This window comes from Pleurodeles waltl, chromosome 2_2 (genome assembly GCF_031143425.1).
Source record: "Pleurodeles waltl isolate 20211129_DDA chromosome 2_2, aPleWal1.hap1.20221129, whole genome shotgun sequence".
NCBI lineage: Eukaryota > Metazoa > Chordata > Amphibia > Caudata > Salamandridae > Pleurodeles > Pleurodeles waltl.
In genome coordinates, this window is record NC_090439.1 from 181,131,338 (window position 1) to 181,153,350 (window position 22,013).

Genomic DNA, 22,013 nt, shown 5'->3' on the forward strand with positions numbered 1-22,013 from the left:
TGAGCATGGCATGCCTTTGAAGAAGAGTGACTGCGAGATGATGAACGATATTTGATATTTTACAGTACACATGAAGTGCTCATGTTATTCTAGATGCTGTACTTCTATCCAAATCACCTGACACTTTCGTTATTTTCATCTTTCAACACGGTCTTTCTTCGCTGTCAGATAACCAAGAAAGTGCATGAAGGTATGAAGGGAGGCGATGGGGCATTTAAGAGCATGGGGCTCCTTGCAAGGGAAGGCTAGTGGAATTAGTTTGCTCTTGGTATTATGTATGGGCATCTGCTATCCCGATTAAAGAGCCTTAATAAAAGAGAACACAGTAATAACTTCTCCTAAATATGATAGCATAAGCAGAAGACCAGCAGAGACTATACATATCATTGCAATAGACACAATAAGATGTTTAAATTGGCCTAATTAGGCACCCTTAGAAAATGTGAATTAAAAAATGTTTCTTAAATGTGGCATAGAGACAGCTTTGGCTTTCCTGCACGCCTCACGTAATCACAAAATGTCACAAATGAGAAACAGATACACACACATATATGGAGAGTTTGGGTCAGCTCACTTCCTCTGTTGAATCTTTTGCAATGTGAGTGCTGGACTTTGGAATTATCAAATTCACCTAAAAACAAGTGCACTTCCGTGGAAGGGCAGGTGAGCCAATACCTTATTTTGCCAATGTTTTTTTCTTTCTATTTCTTAGCTTTTTCAAACAACATACTTTAGCCTTCCTTGTGTGATTACATCGAGTCTTCAGTCTAAAGCAATTGAAAGCCAATAGTGTTTTTTCTTTTCACAGTAAGAATAACTTTTTTCTCAGATGAGCGTTAACATTTAAAAACATTTCTAAATTTGTCGTGAGTACATCTGTCGACTGGTAACACCTGTACTGTTCTATTAAACATGATATGTGATTTACATTTTTTACTTAATTTATTTTCTTCATTGCAAGCATACAGCTACCACGTTTAGGAAGTGACATATTTTCTTCTTTATGTTTTTGCGCATATGCTTGCAATAAATATTAGGAAAAAAAAAAATTCAGCTTGCCAAGATTAAATGTACTGGCTCCGGCAAATCTTGCTTTTAATTTGATGCAGCCTCTCTAAGGCACCGATTAAAGCAAAGTGAAGTTGTGTGGAGGGATAATGTGTAGCTGGAAATAACATTTCAAAACTCTACTCCGCACATAAATCAAGCTATTAGAAGTTAATCCCCACAGAATGAGGAATAACTGCAAAGGAATGGGCAAAATGCCATACGGAAGTCCCTTTTTGTGGGCATCAACTCGGATTTACTGCATGCTCTGAGCAAGCGGTAAATGTGACTGGGGGGCAGTGTGGGGAGGGGGAGGGTTTGGGGGTGGCAGAGGGAAGAGAAGAAAGTGACCTCCAATCCACCCCCAATCCCATGCTTTAGGGCGTGGCCTGGGCGGTGCCAGAGCCAGGCACCGCCTACAGCCCATTCTAAAGTGATTTGCCATTTGTGATCAGGAGGAGCAGTAGCCCACCATGGAATGCTGTTTCTCGCAACCTGTGTTCGGCCCCATGGCATTTGAAAGCTGCTGCAACAGTTTCTCGTTTATTATAAAAGAAAACAAAGCCCTACAACAGTTGCATCCTCACACATATTCATAAACATTTTAGGTGGTAGGGTTGTTTAAAATACATTTTAAAAGTGATTTTTTGCGACCACAGCTCTGGTTGTGTGTCTTCCTGAATGGAATAGTGGTACTTTTGCTCCAAGTTCGCTCACCATCCACTCAATGCTATTGGCTGAGGAGGTAGGTTGTTAATGTTGATAATAAGGTTCACAGCTTCACAGTGTCCTCAAATGGTCCTGTCAGTTCCCTCAGTGACGTTTTTTCTAAAAAGAGATAGCTGCAATTCCCCTTTAAGCATTCTTTATTTCGGTTGAATTTATTAAACTGTATTTTTAACAGCATATTGTGTCTTACCAAGAACTAACAGGGGTTGTAGCCCACCTGTTACCTACTATTGAGTCATATTTCTATAACTCACTCTGTTTTGCCTGCTTCTTATCTGTGTCCCAGCTTTTCAATCTAGTGTGTGCCCCTCCCATGGAGCATTGCCTCTTCACCATTTATTTACTTTTGTATTAGGCACTCCATGAGAGTGCATGTGTTTTCAAGCTGTCTCTTGTCTCCCCCTGCACTCATATTGCTGTCTGTTGCCCAAGTATTTCTCCCCGCCTTCCTCCCCTATGCGTTCCCCTGTGTGTTTCTTCCCTTTGCCATCCAATGCTTTCTGTACTGTTACCTACCACCTGTGCCCTCCTCCTCCCCATTGTTTCTTCCCCTCACCCTTGCCTTCTTGGTTGTTTTCTTCAAAACTCGGTGTCCCTCCCACCCACCATGTTCCTTTCACCTCCCTTACACACTCCCCCTTGTGGCTTACACCTCCCTCTTGCCCCCCCCCCGTGTTGCTTCCATGTTCCCTTATCATTCAAAGAGTTGATTGTGATCCTCCATTGCTTCCGCCCACTGGCTTGCATTTAAAACAAAAAAATGCTTTTCCACATTTTATTTTATTTGTAGTAATTAATCTATCTTGAATCGATAACTAAAAATAAATAAAGTCCCACGTCATTTTGTAGACACACTTCTGCATGGTGCCTGTGTCGACAAAATGACATGGGTGGAGGTGTCTTTTTGTTCAAATTTTAGCTGCACAGCACAAAATCTAGGATGTTGGGCAGCATGGCTAAAAACCATTGGCAAGGCCAGTAGTTCACAAAGGGAAAGACCTACTGGCTTTGTCAACGAGCACTCTTGAAATATCTGTAACCAATTGGCTCCTATCTTGCACAGGATATCCAAGATAGAAGCTTCACAATGGTGGCAATAAACCAGAAGAAACACGTTTGACATATTGGAATACACAAAAAGTGATGTCGAGTAATAAACATCTATTGTCTCTTGTAAGCGCTGTAAGTAACAAGTCTTACTAATACCCTGATGAAAGGTATTCAAGTTACAGACTTTGGAAGGATAAATGGCTAGGATGACCTTGTTCGGACTGAAATTTATGACCGGCCCATCACCACTTAACTCAGAAGCCGGCATTTAACTCGTGAGATCACCTGCAGACAAAATGGAGTTCTGGGCCTTATGGTATCCCTGTCCCTTTTTTTCTTTACCATTTTCTAGATAAATGTCCAACGGATATACAGATCTGCCAAAGTAGTGCAATTACTTAACTGCTTCATGATACCGCATTGTAATTGCACTGCACTGTATTTAGCTTGTCTTGCCTACTGAAGGCAGGTGGACACAGTTTTACTTAAAATGGTAATTAAGAGGAGTGGCTAGATTCACTCATATCGATGACAGCCTAAGAGGTTTATTGCAGCATCTGAGAACCGCACCTAGGTGGCGCGCGATTAGTGCAGTCACGAGGGAGCTGTGAATCCGAACGGATTCCTAAACAAGTTACTTCCTAAAAAACAAATAAAGTATGTGTATGAAAGAATAGCGAAACTGTACATTCGATCGGGAGACAGTAAAAATGTCAGACATTAGTCAGTACAATAACAAAGTGTCCATTAATGATTCAGAAGGCCAGCTGGTGTCCCACGGCTAGCAGGGGTCACTCGCCATCACCGGATGGCGGAAGCAGAGGCACTTTTTACCTTCACTCAGTGATTCAAAGCTGTTTTTGTTTATTTCCAACGTCACTATCTAACACTGAGTTTTCTGCTAACACCACAGAACTGACAGAAGAGGGCACAAAATACAATAGCAAAAAGCATCACACAAATTTGAAATGTAGCTTCAACATTTTATTACGGATGTTTTTTATGATATAGTTTTTTTGTTAGCTTGGCCCCATCAGTTGTGACGACCATATCAGAGATCATTGGCCCTTGCAGTGTTTATGGCATTTGTAATAAGGCCTCTTGTTTAGGCGCAGTGGGCAAGCACGCTACTGGGAGCACCATGTGACCCGGCACAGAGCCAAGGGCGAAGCTTGGTCACTAAGATTTTGGGGGAGGGGAGTGTGAGCTTCAGATTCGCCAACAATAACTGTGGCATAGAATTTTAAAATACATTCTCGTCAAGCAGGGCGCACAAGAGGAACTTTAGGGGCGGTGGAAAAGTTGAATACGGAGTGGCAAGGTACTAAGTCAGAGAAAATACACAAGTAGGTAAAATAACCAACACTTTTGAAGCTTTTCGAAGCAGGGGAGGGTTAGAGTGTGTGTAAGCTTTTGTCTGTGTGTATGGAAAAATGACTTGTGAAATCTGACGTCCACTTCACCATACCCGACTGAAAGCACCTGCACCCAGCCATTATCCAGAGAATACATTTTCTGGCTAGGCCCCTGCACCGAGCAGCTTGCGTGCTGAAGTGAGCTGCAGGGGGCGAAACCAAAGGACAGCTGGCTGTCATCTTAGCTGTGTCGTCATCCTCCTCATCCTCTTACAGAAGCTCATCTTTCTACATACCATGTGCACTCTCCAACCACTGAAGCGATGGCAGAAGCGTGCACTAGGCTAGCGGGCTACGGTCGGCTCCCTGACCAGATGAGAATTTACAGGCAAAGTACTCGAGGGCACTAACATGTTCGTGGGTCCCACGTGCTGGCCAGGCTATAAAAAGCTCAGGGGCAGGACATGGGAAACTCAAAGGAAAACAGCACTGGGTTCCATGTCATTTTTCCTTCCCATACTCTATCATCAACTTCCTTTGATATGCCATTTAAGGCAAGACTAAATTATAATGCAGATTCATTTTATACAATTATAATTCATGCCTTTAGAACCAGAGCCCTCTGAAAGAAAAACTTAAAAAGAGAAGTTATCCTTTACCAACAATAATGTTGTCCTTAGATTCTAAAAGATTGGGGCATGTTATGAATAATACACGAATTAATACACTTCTGCTTCAAGAAGAACATTTAGACTGACACGTGGAATGTACCCGGGCACCCCATCTTTTACTTCTCTATGCTGTAAACCTACTTTACAACGTATTGTTAAGGCAGCGGCTGAAGCAGCTGTGTTCCGTGTTCTGTGGTGTGGAACCTCGAGCTGCGCACGAGCTGGCCACGTGGAAAGCGGCTGCTCCAAAGGCAAGAAAGACAAAAACACAAAAAACAGGTGGCACCCAAGGGTGAACCCACTGGGGGTTGCCAGTTTGTTCAAAATTTATCTCTTTCCCCAAACCTTTCACTGAAAATGTCAACAAAGTCTTTTAATCCATATGTATATATGAGTATATCAGTCAGTGCTTAATTTGTAAATAAAAAGGTGCCGGTGCTCAAGGCCCTCCTCTTAAACACGAGGCTGCTGTAATTAAATCTGCCAGCACTGAATACTGAAGCGGCGTAATCCTGAAGCCATCTCAGGCCTCTTCAATCCATTTACGGCCATCCCCTGCCCCTCCAGCTCATCCTGCAGCTTTCTACTTTCTCCCTTTATGACGCTTCTTCGTTTTTCCTTTTTCCATCTTTCCCATATGTGTCTTTTGCTCGCAGCAAATGCTTGAGGCATAAGAATAAGCCCCGAGTGCCGGTGCTCAGCACCGGAAACAACAAGCACAAATTAAGCACTGATATCAGTACTTCTAGGTAGCTTCAAAATACCATTGTTGACACTAGTATCGACTGTAATATTGGAGTCGAGTCTCTCATCTGTTTAAAGGCGCACAATTGGCTGCAATTTGAAAATACTTTCACATTATTTTTCAATTTATTATTTCCATATTGATGCACGAAAAATAAAAGTCTCTAAATATTGAGACACAGTATTGTTTTTAAATTTTCATTCATATTCTCTTCCCACTGTATTTCGGAACATTGTGCCCTTCATCAGCATTATTTGTAAAGCGTAGTTTGAAAATATGAATAAAAGAAAAACAGGTACTAAATTCTATATTAATTCAGAGAGTTGATCTTCATCCAAGAGCGATAGGGACTTCTCCCCATAATTTCATAGGTGCTTACCACTGTGTTATTCTCATATCCCTCCACTTGGTCCAGACGCTGCTTCTATTTTGTGTGAATAAATCACCTAGCCTAGAAAGAGTGCATGTGTTACGGTCACATGCATTTTACTGGTTAACAGTTATTCTAAACCTGTCTCCTTTAAGATGCAATTCCTTAATAGCAGGCGATCTCCCAAAGCGAGTGGCTAAAGTGACCAGTGAAGATGGCTGGTTTTGCATAAACTGAAGTCTGTGAAGCAGAGGTTTATTCAATCCCCGGTTGACTGTGTTACAATAGTCGAGGCAAGGACCACTCACAGCCAAGACTGTTGATCTCCTGCACTAAGAACTCGGTGCAGATAAGAGTTTTGACAATCTCCGTGTATGAAATGTTCACAATGCGGCCAGGGCCACTAAATGCGGGTTTTTGAGGCTGGAATCAATTCTTACATCTATATTTTCACCACCAGTAGAGGCTGCCACAATAGTCCGAAAGCAGGAGGAAAGAATGTCTTAATCCAGGTGACAGATACACCGTCTACTAACAGAACTATGGCTTATCCTTATTAGGTTTAGATGATTACTCCCCATCTAACTCCTGATCTCCTCGAAGATTGCCATAAAATGTTATCTACAGACAACCTAATATCGAGGCAGAAACAGTTGAGCGTTATCTGCAGAGGATAAAAGTGGAGACCACATTGTCGGATGAGAGAGTCCAGGGGCCTGACAGGTAAATTAAACAAATGTGGTGACAAGGTGGATGTCTGGGGAACACCACGGTCTGCAAGATGAGAGATAGATTGGCAAGGTCCTATGAAAGCCTCCTGTGAGCTGTCTGACATGAAAGAAAGGAACCAATCCACCGCCTATACCACCCCATCTCATCTCTTGCATTCTTAGTCACTCATTACGGTTACACGGAATTTGGAGCAGACATATGGAAAAACTGGACTGTCTGATTCCAGCTAGTACCCCTGCATTGAAATCTGGCTGTTCTGAGTTTTGTCACCCAAATAGCAATACTGGGGATTTTTCCAGGCGTTTTTCACAGATTCCAGGGACAAATCCACTGATTTTTTGCCTGCTCAGAGCAGGCACGCTAAGTTAGCAAGAGCGAAGTGGCTCAGAGTAGAATGGTGTAGAGTAGAGGGGTACATAGTGGATGGAGTGGCGTGGTGTAATGTGCAGAGGTGTAGAGAGCAAGGGTGTAGAGTAGATTGGCACAGAGTAGAGCACAGTGGCATAGAGGAGTATGGTGCAGAGTAGACCACAGTGGCATAGAAGAGGGTGGGTACCAGGAGAAGAGGCTGGGTGGGGGGCAGGATAACCAATAGGAGTGTGCTGGAGCTAATCTACCTCCCACATGATGTGTTCTCAGTGGGAAAAGTGAGAATTCAGTAAAGAATGCCAAGTTATTTTGACTGCACCAAAGCCAAAAGATGTCTTACAGCTTCTGATATTTTATAAGCCAATACGCTTATAATGCCCTTAATCAAGGTGACTAGCCACCATAGTGGGCCTCCATACTGTTTCAGCCAAATAAGAGAAAGTTCTACAGTCACACCAAAAACGTAGACTAGAATCCAGCAAGAACATTCCCTCATCGGAGAGGAAAAACGCTGACATCAACACTTTTCCTTCAGGTAGTTTCTTCGAAATTCCTGTCATGGTATCATCATCATATTTATTTATAGTTTCAGTTCTTTTTAACCATAGCAATCTAGACAAACAAACAGCCTTAGTTAAACGAAATCCATTGTAACCACTGCCATGGTATCATAGTAACCACCTATACTTCGCTGTTAACCAGTGATGACATTTATAGTCTTAGTAAACTGAAGAAATTGTACTTTATTTGGGTTTGGCAGCAACTAGGCAGACTGCAGTCCTTGATTTCAAAGGAACGTGATAAGCTAACTTATCTTACCAACCTCTGACAGATGTAGACCCCCCAAGAGAGCGCGCATACAAAACTGATCTAACCAAGGCCTACATCACACCGCCCTGAAGAACCATGCCACACTGGGCCTCCACTACTTAGGTTTCTATTTGCATAGCATCACTTTACTTTTCTTGTATAGGTTGTTAATTACTCTTGTATGAACCCAGTCTGTGCCTTAACAATGTCAGGCACTGAACACAGTCTCACCATTGAAATCATATCTCTCCCGAACTCACTGTTGAATGGGAAAACCACTCTCTATCTCTCTATGCCAGCTTTACTCCATCCAATGAAAAGTAAAATCAACTTGAAAGACATTTTTTCATCCGTGTTTTCACACCTTACGAAATCCACACAACATTCATCTTTTCTAAAAACACATCAGAGGAAATCAGTTTGCCTGTTAATCTGAGCAGCTAATGCTGCCCACATGTTCTTTCTTTTAAGATTAAACTGTTTGTGGTAAGGTGCATCTATTACTGGACCCAAAAATTTGTTTAAAAAAAAGTCTCTACTGTAATTGCAGAATTAGAGAGCATTTGTAAGAACGCCTAGCTAATTATCCGAGTTCATCCTATAATCTCTTGGCAAATTGCTCAGTAAAAATAGGGTCAACTTCATTTCTCAATTCTTTATGTACCTTGTGTGGGTCCAGTAATTTTCAGCTGACCCTGCAAGGGGTGACTAGCTGCAGTATTGGTTGAGATGTCGGCATAAGTACGATGAAGCCTTTGTCTTGTGAAAACTTAATAAAGGTCCGTAATGCACGTAGGAGACAACCGTGTATAACCCTTATCAGTCTTTAAAGAGCGAAAACAAAAACACTCAAAACAGAAAGCAATTAACATTGAGTTCCTCCCAGGCAGCATGAGATGGTCGAGATGGATGATCTTAAATCGCAAAACAGGGAAGGATGAGCTCCTCTTCTTGGATGCTGTAGGAGAGTAAGCTGACGACATAGCAGGATATCGTGTCATGAGACTTAATTTAGAAAATATTGTGGCTTGAAAATGTTCCCCATCCTAATGTGCCACAAAGAGTATGATATTGAAACAACGATGACACTCAAAATACAACTAAAATGAAATACAGCGGCAAATCATGCCCTGGAATATTTAGTCAGGAGAAGTGCTGAATACTCTGCAAGGGCAAGGGTGCTGCATTAGGGAAATCTTTAAATACTGTGCCAAGAAAATGTGGAATTGGAAATCTGCCCCAGAGTACTTGCCGCAGTAATTAGGTCCCAGAATATTATTGTAGCACAACTACCCAGCTTACTACGAGACAGAATACACCGTTATATCAGAGAAATCAATCATATTGCACGTCCAGAAAAGAAAATTGGTGCTGTCAGAAAACATGGGCCACGGTTTTTATGTCTGGGCACCTGCACGCTGCTGTGTTCGCCATGAGACATCCATTCTCAGGAGGTCCTGACAAACCTAAGGTCTCAGAAAAGTGTGTCCCAGCATCAATGTACATGGAATAGTAGACTGTTTACTCTGCACCTCGCTTGGCACTGCGCCTCAGTGAGCGCTGGCAGTGAGCATGAGCGGAAGATGAGCACTCTCGTTTGCTCATGAACGTCTCTCATTTGAGCCATAGTTGATCCCGCCCACGGAGTTAATTGGCTATGACCATTTAAAGCCTGTATTCTTTGTATGGGAATTAACGCTGTAAGACAAATACTAAAACACATCTTCCAGTGTAGTGATGTAATTTGCGTATTAACCAGGCTTAGTTGTAGACAACGATAGCTGCTTTAGTAAAGGGCTAAACTCGGAGAACTGGCTGGTGTTCAGCATGACCATGGGCTTTCATGAAGATGCTCTAGCTGCTGTGAACATTAGTACCTGCCCCAGTGTTACTGAGCCGTGGTAGATATGCTCCATAATCGCTGCGCCAGATAATAAATGGCTGATGTGGTGTACAGACGTGTCCAAGGATGATTGCTGCTCAGAGGAAAAGGTGCTCTACGGCTGCTGCACGTCTAGAAATACCTTAAAGAACTGGTGGTACAGGAAAACACATTCATTTTATGTGAAATTTTATTGCAGTTTTTTTATTGCATAAACATGGGCCCACGGCATTAGAGCACTTTACAACAGATCCAGGCTAGACCACAGACTGTGTGGTCTAGTCTGGGTTTGTGTTCCTTCTAAGGACAGGGAGATTAAATTATTTGCCCAGAATTAAAGGATATTGACCTGATGGCAGCATGTAAATACTTTTTCCAGAGTCAGTAGTTCTAGCCACCAGGCCAAATCTCCTCCTTATTGATGCAACAAGGCATGACTTACTAAGGTTCCTTATCTGGATAACAATGCCCGAGTGAACTGATCCCTCTTCCTGAGCACATTGCTGGGAGCTTGGTACCTTACTGATTTAATCAACATTCATCAGAAGTACAGTCAAAATAAATGAAAAATACAAAGAGCAGAGCTGAGGCCAGCCATCTTTTGAATACCCGAGGGTGAGTAAAGCTTATTCACACCCATGCCAAGTCTCCCAATGATATGGTGACAAAAGACATAAGAGGAACAGATATCGCTCAGGTACAGAGTGGTGATCCATTGAGAAGCAAAGATCTTGGCAGTGCTGCCAACCTATTGGAGCATAGTTCATCTGCCTCAGAAACAGCTGCTCAGTGGCAATAAGGCCCTGCTCCAGTTCTCTCAAGATACCATTTCAAACAGGAGGGACCGTTTCACCTCAACCCAAGGCACTAAGCTTTGGAAATCCTTGCTACGTGACTAAGTGCTCACCTACACTGTTAGCCTGCAGGGAAACTTTGAATATAAACTATTTGGAACAGGCTCCTATGAGACCAGAACTAAGGGGGTGGTGGACACTCTATAAACCAATAGATCTCCAAGTCAGTAAATCAATCATCCTGTAATTTACATTGGTTAAGGGAACTGTTCTATAGCTCAACGCACTGAGATGTTCAATAAATGATCTCTTCAAAGGTGCACACTCAAATAGATCTTTTAATTTCCATAAGAGCCTATCGAGATGTACATGGCTTGGCAGAACACTCAAACCCACCGGGTACGACCTAACTCTGAAGCCCTCTGATGCATTGGTTAACAGATAGAGCTCACTGCTTTTTAGGGAAGATGTGAAAGACCTCTGAGGAAAGAGAGAAACATAAAGTTGATCTATGAACTGAGAAAATGTAGCTTTGTTTAAGAGACCTTGTTAAAAATACATTAATCATGAATGAGCCTTACGCTGAATTAAATAGTAAACTAATGCCCTAATAGGCATTGAAGTCTAAACAAATTATTTTGTCTCCCCAACTATGAAGAAACGTAAAGGAAATCCTCAAATAAGACTGCATTTCAGAATATTGTATACAGAAATATCCCCTGATACAAATATTGTGTCCAAAATATTATCTAATAAAATATTGTCGGACCGGTTGTAGATTTTCTATTATTAACTCGTATGTGGCAATATTTTTGTAGTTGGTATTTAGGGCATGATATTTATGTCAGCCAATATTCTGTCAATGATTTACTGGCACCACACTTTCAGGCACATGGTCTCATTTCCTAAGGCTGTAGCCTATGTGGCTTGCAACATTTCTGTGTGCTTTGTACTTTCTATAAATCCCAGCAAAAGAGTAGGCAATAATGCACATTTCAAAGATGTGTTTGTGTCTTATGTATTCAGAAAATGAATTATATCCTTTATTAATTAAAGCATATTCCACGAGGTTACTTGTTATTAGCGTTATTTCTCTTACTTTATCTTGCATGAAGTCTGCTATACTCTCTATAAATCGTTCCCCTTTGAAATCCAGAAGTTGCTTCCTAACTGGAATGGGAGTCCTAATGCCTGACTTCATAATGTCAGCCACACAGATCTAAGCCTGGTTTGCCTGTAGACATCATACGATAGAAGTAAGCGTAAATGATTAACTAAGGAGCCCACAACTCTGGCAATGCTATTTGTGGTTGCACTGCCAAAATCCTGTTCAGAGGGAGGTGCTTTGTTTCACCCAGAAACTAAAATATTTTATGGTTTGCTGATATTGCTGTGCTGAGGTACGTGCTTAATCTCTAATTTAGAACTACTTCAGGCCAAATGACCCTGGTCTTGGCTCTCAATGCAATGTGCAAAAAAAAAAAAATCATGTGTATCATAATGTCAACTGTACAGAGACACAGAGTATCAGGTAGACAGGAGGGCTAGAAAAAGAGAGAGAAAGATAGAGACAGCTCTCCAAGATCAAGGAGCAGGAATTGTTTCAGGGTCATTTACTGTGGTGGGAAATATGAAACAGAGGCATGTCTTTAACTCGCAGCATGGAGTTCCTGCTGGAGAAAAGGTGGAGTTGTAAGGGAAAAGCAGAATAGGCACTTTTACCTTACAAATTCTTTTTAGGGTCGAGCCTTCGAGTCCATGAGCTAGGGCATGCTTCTCGCATGCAAGACACTGTTGTTTTCAGTAAAGGGCCTGGAGCCCGCCTGTTGCTCCCATTTGGTGGTTTGCGTGACACTCTTCTTTTCAGCCTCGTAATTTGTCAAGGCACGTCTGGCACCATTTCCGTTTCTCTGTGCGGAGCAGGGATCAAGCACTAATTGATTTTAACTTAATTACTGCCTGTCCGCTGCTCCTGACGTGACTGTGGTAGTATTTTGTTCTAACTTACACTGCCCGGCAAGAAGAAGGCTTGTGACTGGCAAAAGCGTGCCCAGTAGGACAAACAAAATTGCAAAGTTTTACTTTTTAAAGTTAACTTTATTTTATTTTGTCAAATGCATCATTTCTCAGTTTCCGCTCATGTTTTTTTTGTTTTTGCCCGTGGGCGCAGTTGTCAAAAGATGACAATTAACTTGTTTGAAATATGCGAGACACATTGCATTACAAATGCTTGTTTCAAGTGCATTCAAGCTCACTAGCTAGGGACTACCACAGAGAAGAAAACGATTGTCACTAAGAAAACAGTAAACTGAGAGTACAAGTCTAATGCAAATATTAGTTTATACACTTTGAATTCTAACACCGGTACCTCTTATGAGGATTAGAAAATCATTGCAGATTACAAGTACAAATTTGACATAATGGTAAGCAAGCATAGCCCCGTCATAAGTGCACCCTTGCACACTCTAATAAGAAATAACGTTTTGTTTTTTATTACTGCAAAAATCACATTAATAAATAATGTAAAATTGTGTTAAAAACGTTGTGAAGTATATGAATGTATGACGAATGGGAAAAAGATAATAATGCAAACCAGGAAGGCATTAACAGAATGCTTCTCTAAAATGGCATAAATGCGTCAGCATTTACAACCATCATTTTCCAATTTTAGAATCATCAGATGGGCAAAAACATACATTGCAGGTTTGAAAAACAGATGTTTCAGCTCCCACAGAATATGAAATCGATTTGTCACAGTTCATGCATCTCAAGCAAATACTTTACAGCTGACTGAGAAACACACGCCACCTACTTAGGTTTAATTGCAGCTCACTCTAAAAAGAAGCCTCTTTTAAGTGGAACACTTGTGATCTCTTCTGTTTCCCTGTAGGGCTCTGAGAAACATGCACCCTAACCTGCCACACAACCCTCAGGGATCAGTCAGCCAGTAGTACCCTGACACCTGCAGGGTTGAATCGACCAGCGGCATCATGTCCTATGGACAACAGGCCCAGGATCAGCAAAGCAGCCGTACCCTGAGCTACTGACAGCACTACTGACAACACCTCCAGCGATCAGCCAAGCAGCAATACCCTGAGCTACTGACAGCGCCTCCAGGGATCAGCCAAGCAGCAGTACCCTGAGCTACTGACAGCGCCTCCAGGGATCAGCCAAGCAGCAGTACCCTGAGCTACTGACAGCACTACTGATAACACCTCCAGGGATCAGCTAAGCAGCAATACCCTGAGCTACTGACAGCGCCCCCAGGGATCAGCCAAGCAGCAGTACCCTGAGCTACTGACAGCGCCTCCAGGGATCAGCCAAGCAGCAATACCCTGAGCTACTGACAGCGCCTCCAGGGATCAGCCAAGCAGCAGTACCCTGAGCTACTGACAGCACCTCCAGGGATCAGCCAAGCAGAGGCTCTCTGCGCTACTGACAGCGCCTCCAGGGATCAGCCAAGCAGAGGCTCTCTGCGCTACTAACAGCGCCTTCAGGGATCAGCCAAGCAGCAGTACCCTGAGCTACTGACAGTGCCTCCAGGGATCAGCCAAGCCGAGGCTCTCTGCGCTACTGACAGCGCCTCCAGGGATCAGCCAAGCAGAGGCTCTCACCTCCAGGGATCAGTCAAGCAGCAGTACCCTGAGCTACTGACAGCGCCTCCAGGGATCAGCCAAGCAGCAGTACCCTGAGCTACTGATAGCGCCTCCAGGGATCAGCCAAGCAGAGGCTCTCTGCGCTACTGACAGCGCCTCCAGGGATCAGCCAAGCAGAGGCTCTCACCTCCAGGGATCAGTCAAGCAGCAGTACCCTGAGCTACTGACAGCGCCTCCAGGGATCAGCCAAGCAGTGGCTCCCTGAGCTACTGACAACACCTCCAGAGAGCAGTCAACCAGGAGACTTTCTTCACTATGGAGATCACTATATTCAGATTTTCAAAAACACAATCCCGGTTTTAATAAAGCATTTTTCATCGCCTGCGTATTCTTGTGGGTGCCTGATTGTAAGAGCACTTATTTTCAGGACATATTGCAGAAAAGACAATGTAAGAGATACATTAGCTAAGTATACATTTCTACCTTAGAAGCTTTGGATCCACATTAACTGTGCCATTGCTCCAGGCCTCTCTTGTGCTTACCAGCTCCACTTTCCTGCCTGCTGGAGCACTGAAAAGGGAGAGCGCTGAAATGTAATGACTGGCCCTGAATGCAACTTCCTGGAAATATGAACACTTGTGCCAGGTTAGACTCTCCTGTGACTTGAGCTAGCTCACTGGGAGGTGGTGAGGAGATGTCTGCCTTCCTCTGCTATTTGTATTCCGTTGATGATTCATGCTTCAGCAACCAGCAAACACTACAGTACTAACATTTCCAGGCAACTGACACGGACATGCATGCCTCAACAAGTTTGGCCAATGATAAGGATTTCACAATTTATTGCAAAATTATGTACATGTTTGTCACTCTTCCAGGGGAGCCATAGCGCAGATAATCTCTTCTTCCACTTGAATTATGTCCACTACATATACCTGGCATTACTTCCCATCTGTAAGTAGAAGAACCTACTCAAGTAAAGGCCTAGTACATTTCTTCAGCTGTTTTTGGGGAAAAAAAACTTGATGGGTCTGATACACAAAGGTAAGCTCACACTTTGGTGTAAGTTTACTCTTTTTTGGTATTCACAAACTACACTTTAATAATAATGCCAGACGACTGCGGAGACTCTGCTGAGATTCTGCAGTCATAAATCAGGCCCAAAGTCTTTTAAGTGTTTCAATCCAGAGGAGAAATGTCTCTATTTCAAATACTCGTAGATCGCTGTAGACCATCTATAACTATTTACTATCCAGATGCACTGTATTTCAGAACTAATGTTGTCTCAGATTCAAGAAGAAAGTTTTTCTCTCTAAAACATGTAATCCACTGGCATTAGTGGCAAATACACACAGGACCCAGTGTGTATTTGCTGATCATATACAGCACTCATTCAAATCACCCAGCTATGAAGTAAGAATGCTTGAACATATTGACTGGTGTGTCAGCTCCTCTGCTATAGATCAAAAAAATACAAACACTGCAGGTCTGACATAGCCATTTGAAGTGACAAGATAGTCTCGTCACAGCGTTATAGTGGAAAATACAAGTTGGCTGTGCTATGGCTTGTACAGAGTTTCTGTACTGAAAATTCTGTTATTTGGGATGAGAAAAGTTAATTATTCCCACATTTCCCTCAATGTCGGTAACAACGATGCCTGAAGCACATCCATATCCAGAGCCCTTCAGCTGTAAAAAGGTATCAAACAATTAACAATGCCAAACTGAAATCCGAGAAAGTCTGAGTCAAACTTGCCACAGCTCGAACCCGGGGATCTCGGATTCATTCAGGTTCCATCAGTGGTGCTCTAAGCAGCAGATCCATCCTACACAACCCAAGGACAAGACCCTCAGTCCATATTCACAAAATACTCCTTTACCATTGTGAGGTTCCAAATGTCGATTACAGCACAAAACTCAGCCTTTCTATTCTTCGTCGTTACCCATATTATTGTCCTTCTGTTTGAACCAAGGTCCTTGAAATTTCTTTACAACATAATGAGGTTGAAGTGGAGAACTGGGTAGTAAGGAAAGCAGAAATGGGCCTAGCAGATTTGACTGTTCCTTCTCCGCAGCAGCTCATGATCTTGACCTGTCAACAAGCTATTTTTTGTATTACATCTGTGTGACTTGGGACATATACATATATAAAGTAGAAATTAAACCTTGCTTCACTTAACAAGTGGTTGCATTTTAGTTTCCAATTGCAGAGCCCAACATCTGAAAAGTATCATGGAAGGAAACAAAAAAAACAAATACCCGATATTATTTACTCTCTCCATGCATGAGATATAAAAATTTACCGAGGGTGGGCAAATGTTTTAATCGGGTATAACAAGGGCGTGTAATTGATTTATTTATGGCAACTGATCTTTCACTATATATAAAACAGGTCGCCAGCTCAGTCACAAGAACATGTGACCCAAGATGTGCACTAAGGCTCTTTAAACGTGACAATTTCTCTAGTGAAATTGATGGTTTTTAACTTCTCCACAGATGAGTCACGCAAACCACAGCACGGTCCGCAGATGGAATATTAGCTGAACATTTCATTTTACATTCTTGTTGAACGCTGGTCAGATCTAAGAAGTGACTCACCGATGCACGCGTGCACTCTGACGGAAAGCTGGGTCCTGAGGATGATGCTGTGTTTCTTGCCCCTCCTGCAAAAAGGATGAAATATCTTTCAATATGTTTCCAGGTTCAACGATTTTTAATCCAGCACCAGGAATGCAGACAGGAGACGTAAATGGCAAATTACCCCGGGATCTCAGCAAGTGCATTTGTTTCATTTCTGTAGTTAGTTTCTTGATTACACTAGTGTAAGCACAATACCCACAACCACAATAAGCCACAGGGTCATTTCAGCTGTCAGAGAACACTTAAGTTCCTATTTTTTTTCAAGTAACTTTTTCTACAGTTGAGACTTGGAAAGTATGCACGTATAAGGTGCACATACGAGGCCACAAATTGAGACTGCTAGATTAATCACAAAAATGTGGACATCTGCAGTCATAGGTATCCGTCTATGATTTGGGTACATTTATGCAATATGTTCGAATCAAACAATTCCACATGGAAATCAATGAAATACACAGATTGTTGCCTTTGCACAAAAACATATTTTTCTACTTAGCACTTACATTTGCAAATGTTCCCCATGCCACTCCCCTTGAGATACTTACGTTTAATGTGGTAACTGGTGGATTTAATGTGGACATAACTTTATTCACAGATTCCACTGTGAATCAACCTCTGCTATTTGCATTCGCAAATTAGACTTTTTGATACGTAGCTGAAACTTGGGTGAAGACATGGTTGTGTGAATCTCACTCATAAAATACTTCAAAGCCAGGTGGTCTGACCATTCTCTAGTCTGTAGTAACCAGAAGACGCTAGAAGGACCTACTTGATCTCCAGCACTGAATGTGCATTCACTGTGCAGTTAGACACCTCTTTTTAATTCTAGCCTGCAGACAGCTTTATTGAAGACCTGTTGTAGATAATACCAATACAGCAGGCTTTGGATGAGCTCATTGGGGTTGGCTTTCTTGTCAACCTCATTTGTTGTTTCTCATTCACTCTCTTTATGTTTGCCCCTCCCCTGAAGCATAGCTTCTTTACCAGGTTTCTGACTTTTAACTCAGAACTAATCTTGGCTTTTTCTCTCAGGACTCCATGGAGTGCATGTGTTTTCTTGCTCTCTTCCTCCTTTATTGTTCCTCTGTGCTCTCCGAGTTGGTCCTCTCTCCCCTTCCAATTGACTATTTATTTTATTAATACATCCGTCTCCTTATAGCCAAAAACCTGACTAATGCCACTGAAAGCATTTCTTATGCTTGTTAAATTCTATTACAGATACTGAAATCATCACCCCCAGAGGAAGAAAATCTGATGTATTATTCACCCTTGCACATAGGCCCCAAACATCCTGTGACAAATCTTACTTCATGAACTCTTATTATGGAGCTAATCTTCATCTACTAAATATTTACATGCCTCATTAGCACCACCCGCCCCCTCCTAACTCAACCCCATGTAATATTTGTTGTCATTCTCCAGAATTCTACCCTGTTTATGGTGTGTAACTTGTTGTATGACAGAACAACGCATGGCAGAACCACGCATGGCTTAACAAAGCAGTCAGAACCACGACTGCATCTTTACCACACATGCCTACATGCCTTTACAACCAATTTCATTCGAGAAGCATACTTAGTAAAGGTATACGTGGTAACACCATGCATGGTTGTGTGATACAACACCCTGACCCCCTTGCCCAGCCCTAAACCCTAAAATCTACCCTGTCCTGAAAACTAGCTCACCCTGTCCTAAAAATGACCCAGACCCCCACTCTAAACCCTAAAACCTACCCTACCCTGTCCTAAAAACTACCCAACCCCATCCTAAAAACTATTTAAATCTCTCGCTCTGAATCCTAAACCTATCCTAAAATCTACCCAACCCCCCACCCTAAACCCTAAAATGTACCCCACCCTGTCCTAAACACTAACCCGACCCTGCAGCCCCAGCCCTGATCTCTAAAATCTGCCCTGCCCTTAAAAATTGCCCCACCCACCCAAGACCCATTTACCCTGCCACCACGTTCCTCTCCCGGATGTTCCTGCTGTGTGCCTGACCACGCATATTCATGGTCCCTTAGTCACACATTTGATTGGCTCAGGCAGATGCGTGGTTCAGGCAAGCATGGTAACGCTTGCGTGGCTATGCTATATGTTGCTTCGGCCACATAGAAAAGGCCATTTCCCCATTGAAACATCTTTGTCCACTGAGTACAAAAGTGATTGTCTCAGTATCAATTGAGCAATATATTTTTGCACTTAATCTGATGTAGTGGCAGAGGTAATGTGTAATAATGGCGATTGAACCATTATTTTGCATAGTTTAGTTCCTATAAAAATGCCACACAATGTATAGATCATGTACGAGGTGAGCTGTACAGTTAGACTGGATTTATTTGCCTGTGACTATCTGTTTCTTAAAAATTCTAATTAAGGCTCACGGCTTTTCATTTTTACTGATTTCTACGGATATATATGGATACATACTGAGAAAAAATATTTGGTTTCGGTTTGGTTCATGTGTATCTTTTAAAATGGAAAACAAACTTTAAGTACGTCTTATTTCGTCTGACTCTGAATGCTAACCATCACCATGAATACAGGGTCACTAGGGGCATAGATACATAGGAAGGAGAGTTGCAAATAGAAATTACATTGCAACAGCATGTTGCTGTCTTACTTTAAACGAGCTCTGAACTGTGTTTGTTTACCAAGCTACATTTGTATAACAAAATTACACCATTCTCTTGAGGTCATCAGAATCCTTTTCGCACCCCACTGCACAAATTTACCACACTGGATCTTGGGTTCCTGCACATTCTCCCTCCGCCTTTCTTTTGATTGAATCAAACCTTATGAAAGCCAGAATATATTGTCTGCGTCTGGTCGTTTCCAAGCCATTTCTTTATGTAGCCTTTCATCTCCATCCAGGCACAATCACTTTTTACTATCTAAGTAACCTAAACCAAATACATTCGGCCATACGTTTCAATTGAAGCTCGTAACATAACCATGGATAATTCCAACATAATCACTTTCTTACATACTCTTGCTCATATTAGGTGCAAGTCACACAAAGATACCACAATTGGTGGCGCAATGGCAAACTGCAACACAATGATCATTGCAGGGACTCACGTAAAACCTCCCAATAGTCCATGTGATCTCTTCAGTAACTCTAGCATGCAATGAGTCACTATGGGCTATATTTAATAGAAAATGACGGTGTGTGGTGCTGCCCCAAATTTGGCAGCGTTGTGCACCGTCATTTTCCAATCACAGGGATGCGCCGTATTTACTAGAATACGGCACATCCCTGTGTTTCCCCCTGCGCCGGCGCTAAATTTGCTGCCGCATGCCAACGCAGCAGCCACACTTGCCCCATAGTGCAAGGATGGCTGCATTGAGGGAGAGATTGTTTTAGTGAGAAAGGAACACCTTCCTGCACAAAAAAAATCTTAGTTGGTGAATTGCTCTTTCTATGTGTGCTGCAAAATGCATCACTCATAGAAAGAGCAAAAAACGAGGAGAAATGAAAGCATTTCTCCTCGCTTTGCCACTCTAACGCCACCGTTAGGGTGGTGTTAGATTTTGGCGCTGCCTATGGTTTACGAAAACTCGTAAATCTGAGGCAGCATCAAAATACAATGGGTGTTGCTATGGCACGTTCACAGCAACGCACATTGCACATTGCTCACCCCTTCCACGCAAAGTGTTGCGTGAGAAGGGGCTACAAAAAGTGGCTTAACACCACCTTATAAATACAGCGCAGGGCCAGAGCGCCAGGAAAAGTGATGCTCCGGTGGCGCTAGGGGCTCTTAAATATGCCGCAATGTATGATTGCACATAGTTGAATGTGCCCATAAACCTGGGTAGAACACCCTATGTAGATATTATCACCACAGGGATGAGTCAAAATGTGCCACTGCTGCAGCCGCTGTGCCTTCACTTCAAGACCACATCAATAGTAGTCTTAAAATATTCACATGTGATATGTTTTCATGGATACGTCTTTGTAAAGAAATGTTTATGGTCGAGCACTGCAGTTTCCTCAAAAGGCCACTGGGATAGTTTGTGAATGGCTACTGAGAGAGTGTCATGTTGGAGCTGTTTTCTTTTCATGCCCTAGGGCGTTCTGTCACCCAGGATTTTGGGAGTATAAGAACATCTGAGGGAAAGAACGCCTCTGAGAAATGACTCCTTGTTTCGCTGTTGGGGCCTGGAGAGGCCTTGGGTACGTACCTGGGCTCCTGTTTCTATCTCCATTATCTTCAAGCCTTACAAGAAATAATCCTCAAGAGCCCCAGAAACAGCCTGTAAAAGTATGTTATTTTTTAAAACATCTCTACCTCTGTTATTTCTGTTTCTAAACCACCACTCTCTCTGCCACCCCTGGGTGGATACAATGAGCATTTATCTTGCAGTTTCAAACCAGTGCACACCATGTGATTCTCTTCTGTCTCTCCTGCAGACAATTTAGAATTTATCCTAGCTGCTTGTAAACAGTTTGTGCCAAGGGAAACTCCTCTGTTGTTGCTCAGTGGAACCTAGCCAGCAAAGCCCGAAATCTACTTGGGATTTCCAACTCTTGGTGACGAAGGCAGGGGTGTGGAAGTCCTATAACCCAACACCCGAGACACATTGTTTGGGGTCAAGGACAACAAGTCCTCAGGTTTATTTTGTCCTTGAGACAGGTAGGCCCAACCCCTGCAGCACAAATCCTTTGGCTGCCAATGTAAACTATCACATTACAGAGCTCGGAAAGAGATTGTATGCAGTTGAGGTAATATTTGTGTCTATAAGAATAATGCTGTTTGAACTTGTATTTAGGGTTCATTAATACAAAGATTTTATTATTAAGGTGAGTGTTCTAAATATATGTAGTAAGCTTCAACTGCACTACTGACAGTGGTTCCAGAAAAAAAAAATGTGTACATACATTTGCAAAGTTTAAAAATATGAGGCAATGTATAATGCTCCCTGAATGACCTCTGACTAAATGCAAATATTTGCAGAAGCTTGGAAGCAAGACTGAGGATTTTTTACTTTCAAAATAAAATTTTCACAAAAATGCAACTATGGAGAAAACTTTTTTTATAAAGTACTGTGAAAGTTTAGGAGCCATTTCTTTGAAGCATTATTTAGTAGAATGTCTTGATGCATACTAGTATTTCCAAATAATATTCATAATGGAAAAACAGTGTTACCCGTTTCAACAAGATTATAGAAAACATGAATATAAACAAGCATTGACAAAGCCAATAGGTCAGATATTGGTGGTCAG

General features: G+C 42.3%; 1 protein-coding gene across 8 annotated transcripts in view; it reads right to left on the reverse strand.

Moving 5' to 3' along the window:
* Positions 1 to 22,013, reverse strand: part of FHOD3 (formin homology 2 domain containing 3) — a 1,176,281-nt gene that overhangs the window by 951,697 nt on the left and 202,571 nt on the right. For all 8 annotated transcript variants that reach the window (XM_069219602.1, XM_069219604.1, XM_069219603.1 and 5 more), the window contains exon 3: positions 16,746 to 16,810. In XM_069219602.1, the coding sequence (XP_069075703.1) occupies positions 16,746 to 16,810 (65 nt within the window). The remainder of the gene's footprint in view (positions 1 to 16,745; positions 16,811 to 22,013) is intronic.